The sequence below is a fragment of the Rutilus rutilus genome (assembly GCF_951802725.1).
Source record: "Rutilus rutilus genome assembly, chromosome: 3".
Lineage (NCBI taxonomy): Eukaryota > Metazoa > Chordata > Actinopteri > Cypriniformes > Leuciscidae > Rutilus > Rutilus rutilus.
In genome coordinates, this window is record NC_140211.1 from 54,555,775 (window position 1) to 54,565,680 (window position 9,906).

The 9,906-nt window shown below is 36.8% G+C and overlaps 1 protein-coding gene across 1 annotated transcript in view; it reads left to right on the forward strand.

The window, feature by feature from the left end:
- Positions 1 to 6,628, forward strand: part of galnt18b (UDP-N-acetyl-alpha-D-galactosamine:polypeptide N-acetylgalactosaminyltransferase 18b) — a 106,596-nt gene extending 99,968 nt beyond the window's left edge. Inside the window, exon 11 of the mRNA XM_084404461.1 lies at positions 5,535 to 6,628. Coding sequence (XP_084260587.1) covers positions 5,535 to 5,681 — 147 coding nt within the window. The 3' untranslated portion in view covers positions 5,682 to 6,628. The remainder of the gene's footprint in view (positions 1 to 5,534) is intronic.
- The last annotated feature ends 3,278 nt before the right edge of the window (positions 6,629 to 9,906 follow it).

The window sequence follows — 9,906 nt, forward strand, 5'->3', positions numbered from 1 at the left end:
ACACACACAGTTGTGGTCAGAATTATTCCCTTCCTTGGTAAAACATGATCAAAGAAAGCTATCCTTTGATCTTTCATTAAGAAAAAAAAAAAAATCACAAAAGTCTAATCTTTCATTCAAGTAAAATAATGAATCACATTATGAAATAAAAGTTTTTCTCTAATACACATTTGCCACAGTTAATGGTAGCCCTAGGAATTCTTATGAGTAAAATATTTTCTTTCATAATTAAATTTTTTAGCACACCAGGCTGACTAGGAACATAAAATTATCCAGCCATGACTTTTTGTTTCACAAGAGTATAAATATGAGGTAACACAAAATATATTACAGTATAAATCATCCATCACAGTGAGTAAAACCAAAGAATAGTTTTGATGTGCAGCAAAAGATTGTTGAGCTTCACGAAACAGAAAGTGGGTGTAAGAAAATTCCACCATCAGGGCGATAATTAATTAGTTCCAATCAACTAAAGATGTTACGAATCTTCCAGGTAGAGGACGTGTGTCTATATTGTCATGATGTATGGCGAAGAGGAGAGTTTAAGTGGCCAAAGACTCTTCAAGTATCACAGCTGAAGAATTGTAGAAAGAATCTTGGTCAGAAAGCCTAAAAAAATCATCAAACAGCACAAGTTGTCCGGGAGGGTTTCACAGGGATAAAATAGCACGCATACTATTGACCTGTTAAACTCTAATACTTGTAGCTTTATATCTTGTTCTGGTAAACTTAGAGGCAGCACAGTACAGGCTTCAGATAACTCTTCTTAAAGAAACTTATAGTGAATGTAAGCCTCTTCTTGAAGACCTCCTGACCACAGCTGTGTCAGACGCCTTGAGCACCTCTCAAAGAGTCTGTGGGACTGAGACCACATAAACCCGGGTCTAAAGGCCACAGGCGTTCTCTTCTGTGAAAAGCGGGTTAAAATGAACTCTGGCAGTGGAAAAAATCAGCCACCCTATCTCAGTCCTGCAGTCCCATCCTCCCCGGCTTGAGATCAGTGCGGAGGCTTCCTTCTAGCTTTTAGCCTCTTCTCTCATGTCTAAGCCTGCAGCGCTGCTGTTCCCTCGCAGATACTCCAGCTGCGACTCTATCAAGCCCTTTTCAGAAGAGGAGTTGAAAGATGAATATGAATTTGATGTGACTGATGTCTTTAAAGTTTGACCCAAACCTTCAACCTGCTCATGTTTTTCTCTTCATGAGCCAATTTGAACCCCCAAAAATGCTGTCAAGATTATGACTGTCGAATTTCATCACTAAATCTAAATTATTAGTAGTATTTCTCATTACCATAACACAAGCATTTTCTAATTCTAAACAAATATAATGCAATAGAAAATGGATGCAATTAATGTCCCAGACACACAATTTAAGCTTGAATTGCCTACTAATGGAAAACATGTTTTTCATGTCTCATTAGTAATCATATATTTAACAGTTCTAGCACACGTACATTTTTGTATGATTACATAAATACTAAAATACACATAATTAATGTATAATGTATAGTATCAACAGTATCTAAACTATTTTTTCAGATGAACAAGTTTAGAGATGTGCTAAATCTTATGAATCATTTTAGGTCTAAAAGGTTTAGGTTTAGTGACAAATATGCTTAATGTCATCAAATGTATATAATGCACACTTGGTGACACTTTATTTCATGTTACATGTACGTTTACAATTATGCATAATTATTTGCAACTAACCCTATACCAAACCCAGTAGCACTTTATTTTAGATTACTGTTCCCCATGTACATACTGTATTTATTATAGTAATTACAAAAACTGGGTAATAACTAGGTACTTACCCTTGAACCTATCCCTGAACCTAACCTTACCCCATGTAGTTACCTTATATTACCAGTACTTTCTTAGGTAAGTACACTGTAAGTACATGCAAGTGCACATACTGTAAAATAAAGTGCAACCCCAAGCCCTAATCCTACCCTAACCCTACAGTAAGTGTGTTGCTAATATTACTCAGTACTTAAATGTATAATTACACTTTAACTAAGACTCCTTAAGATAAAGTGTAACCAAAGCCTGTAATTTAATCATCAATATCCTCTTCATTCAAGCCCACTCAAACAGTGCATTCATTTCAATGGTCAAAATTTGCATAACACCACAGGCTTGATGTAAATGACATCAAATACATTGGTTCATGCGTGTCTTTTGACCAACTGCAACAGTCCAACTTTTGACAAAGTTGCATACAAATCATTTTGGCCCTGTTCACACCTGGTATTAAGATGTGTTTTGGTCGATCGGATCACAAGTGGACGACGCTAATTACTAGGGGTGGAACGGTACACAGAAGTCACGGTTCGGTTCATACCTCGGTTTTGACATCACAGTTCGGTACAATGGAGGGAAAAGCAAAACAAAAATGCAGAAGGCTTGTGCATGTCTCAGGCTGTACCACCAAAGGAAAATAAATTACTTAAGCCTTGTATTTTTTTTAAATAAGTTTTATTAATAAAGTAAAGGCATAGAACCAGTTTATTTATAGTGCACTGACAATAGTTTTATATAATTAGTTTATTAATTAAATTAATAAAAAAGACAAAAAGACCTTGAGATATGTTTGGTAATTGTACCTGAATGAATTGAAAATGTATTTGCTACATTTCAGAATAATATATGTGTTTTTCTTAAAATTTTAATTAACAGTAACTTAAACACTTTGCAGTTTGAATGATGTCCTGTATTAACAAAATGACGGAGTATGTTTTTATGTTTCCACTGTTCGATCGCGCCCGCGCCTCACACACACACACACACGCACAGAAATATAAGTAAACACTTTGTGACTTTTCGATCGCGCCCGCGCCTCTCTCTCTCTCTCTCTCTCTCTCTCTCTCTCTCACTCACTCACTCACTCTCGCTCTCTCACACACACAACATATTCCAGCATTGCAATCTTTACATCGCAGCCTGCTTCAGAGGCTACAGATTAGGTGTCCCTAAAGAACCCGCGTATCTAACAGTAGTTCCACATTACATTAATTAATTTGCAAGCGAGTTTTATTTATTTTTATACCGTGTATTCTCCATGGAAATTTATGCACCGAACCATGACGGCCGTACCGTTTCGGTTCAATATGAATACATGTACTGTTCCACCCCTACTAAATACAGGTGTAAACGGGGTCTAACATGCTTTGAGCTTGTCCACTTTCGACCACTTCCAGAGGTAGTGAAAATGCATTTGACCGGATTGCTTTAATAGTGTAGACGTTAATGTGGTTGAATGTGTTCAAACAGCCACAAGAAGACTGTCTTCTCTCTGTCTACTGACCTAATGCGTAACATTATGGGAAGCGCGCTGGCCGGACGGGATTTAAACTTTGTGGGCTGGGGATCCAAGTTTAATTTGAAGAGGAAAAATGTACCAAGCACAATGTTCTCTCACCATTCCTGATTTCTTAAAGGAGTCATGACCTGTAATTTTCACTTTTCCACGAGAATCAATGTATGTTATGATTGCCTAACGATTATACACTGGCCGGGAAGCCGATATTTAAAAGTGAAGCGTTTGTTTACCCCTGGGTTCGTAAACCAGCCCACGTGCACGCGCACTCAAATACGAGATTTTTATTTCTGCCCCGACTTGACGTCAAGACGGGGCAGGATACACCATATATGGACACCGCAGACCTATGCTGCAGGAAGCCCGCCCTGCCCCTTTCCCCCTCATATTCAGTCGCGAAAGATGCAGAAACGTAGTGCACACGTGAGTTGCTCTGTTGTTGACTGCCAGAATCAACATGTAAATGTGTTTTCTCTCCCAAGAACGAACCAAGCTGTCAGGGACCAGTGGATTAAATTCATTTTTAATGACGCGGTTCCTACAACCCTTCCCACTGGCTTAACGTTAGGTGTCTGTGCTGATCATTTTACGCCGGAATCGTTCACAAATTTGGGGCAAATTTAAAAATGATAAACAGACAAGAAAATGATACAGCTATATTTTTATAGAATTGTATATTATATAACTATGACAACATATAATTGTATTGATTTTTTTATAGATAAGGATAGATAAATAAAACAAACAGTCAAGTAATAATAAACATAAAGAAAAAGATCACGTTACATGTCTGTAGAAGAAAAATATTGAATGTCTAAAAAACCACAACGTGAAACAAGGCAAAAACACCACATGATAGCAAACGCTGATCTCAATAACCACTGTAAGCTGATAAAAAAAGTAGACTACATCTCCGTTAATGTAATCTACATTAAATAAAAGGTATAATGTATGTCTCAGTCAAAATGATTGTCTTTACCATTCAGAGACATCTTGATGTAGACGTCCTTCCATCGACTCTACATCTTCCCTTTCCAGCTCAGGTTCAGAGTCTGGCTCATACATATAACGGTTGAATTCCGTAGGTCGCGGCCAGGTCGGGTTCATTCACAACTTGCGCCATGATGTCATTTTGGAATGATATGCTGAAGTTACCTGCGGTGTCAACCCCCCTCCTTCCTGCCACCAATCAACGCGCCCCTCATTTGCATTATTAAAATGACCGTCCACGACAGCCAAAATATCGCATCAGATCTCGCGAGACAATAATGCCTTCAGAAATAAGGGTCAGAGGAGCTCTGTGTTTATTTTTTTTCCACTTTTCTTTTTTAGAAGGGCCTGAAAGACTATAATAGAGCGTGGGTATCCAAGGTAATACTAGGTTATGACTCCTTTAAACACACTCACAGCGTTCGGCTGGTCTTGCGGCTCCAGAGCAGAAACTAAAGCTGCTGCTCTCTGTATGTTTTCCGTTGTCTCTGGGCACATTCATATGTAAATTGCACAAGCTTATTTTGTCCATTAGATTGAAAGATCTGAATAAGCCCACACAATTACCTGCCCTTAGACCCTCCCCTCGAGGAAATCAGGACAGAAGTGGTTGAAAGTGGACAAAAAAGACGGATTAAAACACCAGGTGTGAACAGGAATGTGTCTCCCTCGTCTACTCGTGATCCGATCGACCAAAACACATCTTAATACCAGATGTAAACAGGGCCTTTGAATGAGATGTGACTACGCTGGTGGACAAGATCTGGGGACTATTTTCAACTTTCATTTCTCTTAAGAATCTGTAATGAAAGTTATCATCAATTCTAAATGTACATGTTTTTTTAATAGCTGAGAAGTGGTTTAGGCCTGAGGTTAGGGGCTCAAAAATATTGGCATAATTGTAAAATGTGCCTATAGAAATACATTCATGCTAAAGATTTCAAAAGGTCTGTAAATACTTTTGTCCAAATGTTACATTTCAGCATCTTCCCAAACACAAAGATGTATGTGTAAGTTATGTATGAATGACTACATTTTCTTTTGAGATCACACTGTAATGGCAGATGAGATTTTTCTGATCATCAATTGTGAAAGGTTATCCTCATGAAAGGGAATTTGAGGGAAAGATGGATGAAGCCCTGACAGCTCCATCCATACAGGAATATGCCTGGGGAATGTCGAAGGAGTCTGTAATGAAATATCTATTTTCTTTCTCTGTTCTTCAGGGAGGCTCCATCCAGAATACAAAGTCAAAGCGATGCCTTGAACTCGTGGAGAACAATGACAATGAGTTCGGATTTCAGCTGGCCCTCCACAAATGCACTGGCCAGAACTGGACCATCACCAATATGTTGCCTGGTAGCAACTTATGATGGTACCATCAAGACTGAAGAAGAATATGTGGAACTAGGACTGCACCAAGGAATTATGAAAAGATTAAGCACCTGGATGTCTCTTTTTGACTTTGACATCTTATGATAAATGTTAAACATTTTTCTTAGCTACTGTACTTGTGCATATTGATAAGCCACATGTGGCCGATATTGCATTGTGTATAATGAGGATCTACACTGTACTGAGATTTATTTTGTGCAAGGTATACTTGGTTTTGTCTTGACTTGAAGGTTGTATCGGCTCCAATGCACACATTGAAGCCATAATTGCTACTATGTAGCAAAGCTTTGGCAACGTTCTTGCTGTATTTCTTTCTAGTGTCTCAGGTTTGTAGGTTGAGATTATTTTGAAATAACTCTGTACATTTTTGGGACATGCCAATATGTTGGAACATATCTAGATACAATCAACTGTTTTATATCTACATGTACAGTAAATATTCTCAGTATTTATAAGTAATGGCAGTAAAAAGAACAAATGCTACGACAAATTGTGAGTTCTGTTCAAAGTTTTTTTTTTTTTACACAAGACCTTGTACCATCATTCCTGTAAGCAGAGACACATCTATAGTTGTCATGACAGGTTAGGTAATTCCTCGCAGTGTCAGTGCTTTGGTTCAGCAGATGTGCTCTCTCTAGAGTTGCTAAGAAGATACGCTTGTTGCGAATGCCATGTAGCTGAAGAAACAAACAATATATTCCTTCAAGATCACACAGTATTTTATAGCATTGCTTCTTACCTTGAGGAACTGGTGGATACAATAATTATAACAAACCATATAGTTCTGCATAGTTACAAATGGCAAAATAAATAGGTCTTTCAGTTTTTACAATTGATGTCAGAGCAGTGCGAGCAATCAAATTCTACGATAATTTGGGTGCAAATGTATCTGTACATTGAATGAATAAAGCATTTATATAGCGTTTCTCTTATGTAGGGTACAATGGGGCTAAAAGTGCACCGGGGTAAAAGACGCCTTTGATTTTATTCTCCTCTACACCACTACAACTTGATGCAGCACTTTGCAAAACATCCGCCTTTCAAGATGCACGTGAAAATTTAGCTACTCCTTGATGCAGTGGCGCTAATTTGATCTATCATTCAATGTTTTTTTAAATGTTGTAGATTTAAGTAGCAAATAAGATTCACTAAAATTATTGAATATATTTTGAGACAAAGGTCTTCTTAATGATTTTCAGTTTTGTTCGATCTAATTAAAGCAACAGTTCTTCAATAACGGACGTATATGTAAAAGTATTGTATTTGGGGTAAAAGGCGTCCCTGCTGTCGGGGCTAAAGGCACAATAATTAACATGATAATAAAAAGCTGCCTTACTTTTCCATTTGTTGACATGACATGGTTAGTTTCAGATGGTAAATATGGTATATTAAGTTGGGTGTCCATCTTAGAGATAATCACCATATTTATAATGAAACCATCGTATTTAAAAATGCATCTCATTCAGTGCTTTCAGAATCTTTACTTTTTAAAATATTTTTTTATTTATATATTTATTTTAACATATTTTAATGACAGTATATTTATTGAACAAAAATGTATTCTTATATTTATCAAAATAAACCGAAAATAGTGCAGACTTTGCTATTAAGTACTTTACTAAATATTAACTTCGACATTATAAAATATATATATATATATATACATATATATATTTCTAAAGTATTTATATCAATACTGTGCATTTTGCCCCATGGTATTGAGCCTTTTACCCCATGTGTGGGGTAGCTCCACCTTGCCACCTCATGCATTTATAAGATTTTTAAACAAAATAAAACACTTTTATCATTTATTTTCACACAAAATCTGTTGCTCCATCAATATTTAATACAAACCTTTTGGTAACACTTTATAATAACTGCACGCTATTAATCATTAGTTAAGCATTAGTAAACAGTTAATTAATAATTTATAAAGCATTAATATACATTAATAAGCAGTTTATAAATACAGCTATAAATGCTTTGTTCTTAATTTTATAAGCATATCTATAATGTGTTTAATAATTGTATTTTCATACTTTATTAATGATCATTTATAATTTCTAAATGAAGTAGCCTATCGCATTATTTACAAACCAGTTATTTAGGAGTTGTCAGTGGTTCATACGATCACTTAGAAAGTGTAAGTAAATGATTAATAAACTATTTAAATGCACATTCATACATCTTATTATTCAGACATATAGTAATAGTTACTTAGTGTGTTAATAAATGATTTATTAACATGTATTTCTACTGTAATTCATGGTTAATTCAGGTTATAAAGCATTTAGTAGTGGTCAGTTAACTATTTTTGAGCTCATCTAAAGTGTGGACTAGTTATGCCTTGTAAAGCATTTACAGAGGAGATTTAAAGACTCAGTATCTTCTAAACAGAAAAAGGAAACAAACAACACAACACAGTGATACAGAACATAGAAATATTTAAGATGTATGAATGGGCATTTATTCAAAATTCAAAGTATGAAAATACAATTATTATAGATATGCTTATAAATCAAGAATAAAGCATTTATAGCTATATTTATGCTTATTAACGTCTATTAATGCTTTATAAATGATGAATGAAATGTTTATTAATGCTTAGCTAATGATTAATTGCTTGGTTATTATAAAGTGTTACCATATTTGTTTCTGCAACCATACACACCTGGAGTAGTGAAAATAATTTTTTTCTGAGGATGTGCCTTTAGCCCCGTTGTGCCCTACTACTAACTGTGCACCCAGAGCACTTTACAGTCATATCAGGGGTTTCTCCTCACCCACTAGTGTTCAGTATCCAGACGTATGATACGACTGCACCAGTGCGCTCACACACACACCAGCTATAGATGGAGAGGAGAGAGTGATAGAGCCAATTCAGAGGATGGGGATTATTTGGAGGCCATGATTGATAAGAGCCAATGAAGGGAATCTGTCCAGGACACCGGGGTTACACCCATAATCTTTACAAGAAGTGCCATGGGATTTTTAATGACCACAGAGAGTCAGGACCTCGGTTTAATGTCTCATCCGAAGGACGGTGCTCTTTGACAGTATAGTGTCCCTAACACTATACTGAAACATTAGGACCCACACAGACCACAGGGTGAGCGCCCCCTGCTGGCCTCACTAGCACCTCTTCCAGCAGCAACCTAGGCTGTGTCCGAAATCGCCCCCTAGACCCTTAAATAGGGCACTTTTGAAGGGAACAGCCATTTGTAGTGATGTCTGTAACCATAGTGGACATTATCGAGTGCACTCATTCAATCCCAAAAATGCACCACAATGACAAGTGCACAACTGATGTACACTCAATGACTAGAGAATACCCATAATGCGCCGTGAATTCCCTATGGCACTCGCAACGGAATCATCCATCCATCCATTTATTAAAACTGCTGGTCCAATGTGGGTACAGCGTAATATCATAAAGGTATAAATTCCTTTTTATTTAAATATTAAATTTTAATTGAGGTTTATACATAGTTTAGTTAAATATTTTCATTACTACTGGAGCTGCCAGATTGCTAAGCTTCAAATGATTATTAAACAGCAAGCACAAACTAAGCAAAAGCAGCAGTTCTTCCGACGCACTCAACGTCCAAATTCACTCACTCGTTTTTCTTCACTCCTTCAAGGGGACTATAGTAGACTAATGTAGGGAATAGTGAATGAGGGTATAGGGGACGATTTTGAACACAGCTCTAGTTTTCCCAGGAGGTCTCCCATCCAGGTACTGATCAGGCTCAACCCTGCTTAGCTTTAGTGGGGCAACCAGTCTTGGGCAACAGGATGATGTGGCTGTGGTCATAACTTAGTTAACACCAGTCAAATTAGACAGATGCCAAAACGGACAGGTTGCATAACATCATCTGAAAACTATGAAGAAAAAAACCTGAGGGACAAATAAGTAGTGTCTCCGACTGCATTAAATAATCAAGGTTCACAATGTGTTTTATGTGGTGAATTATTAGCTTTAAAATTGTAATTGTGATTTGACCTGTGATTTGAATCTCATTTTGCTGCTTGTATCAAATCTAACAGAACAAAGGCATGAAATCACAATGAAACAGTAGCTCTCATGTTTGGTATAAGCTGTGCAAAAATTTGCAAGCAATGCCTTTTATGTTTTAACAAACCGAATGAGTTTCTCTTTATGGATGGTCAGACTTAAAAAAAGGCATTGAGGCAAACTCAGAC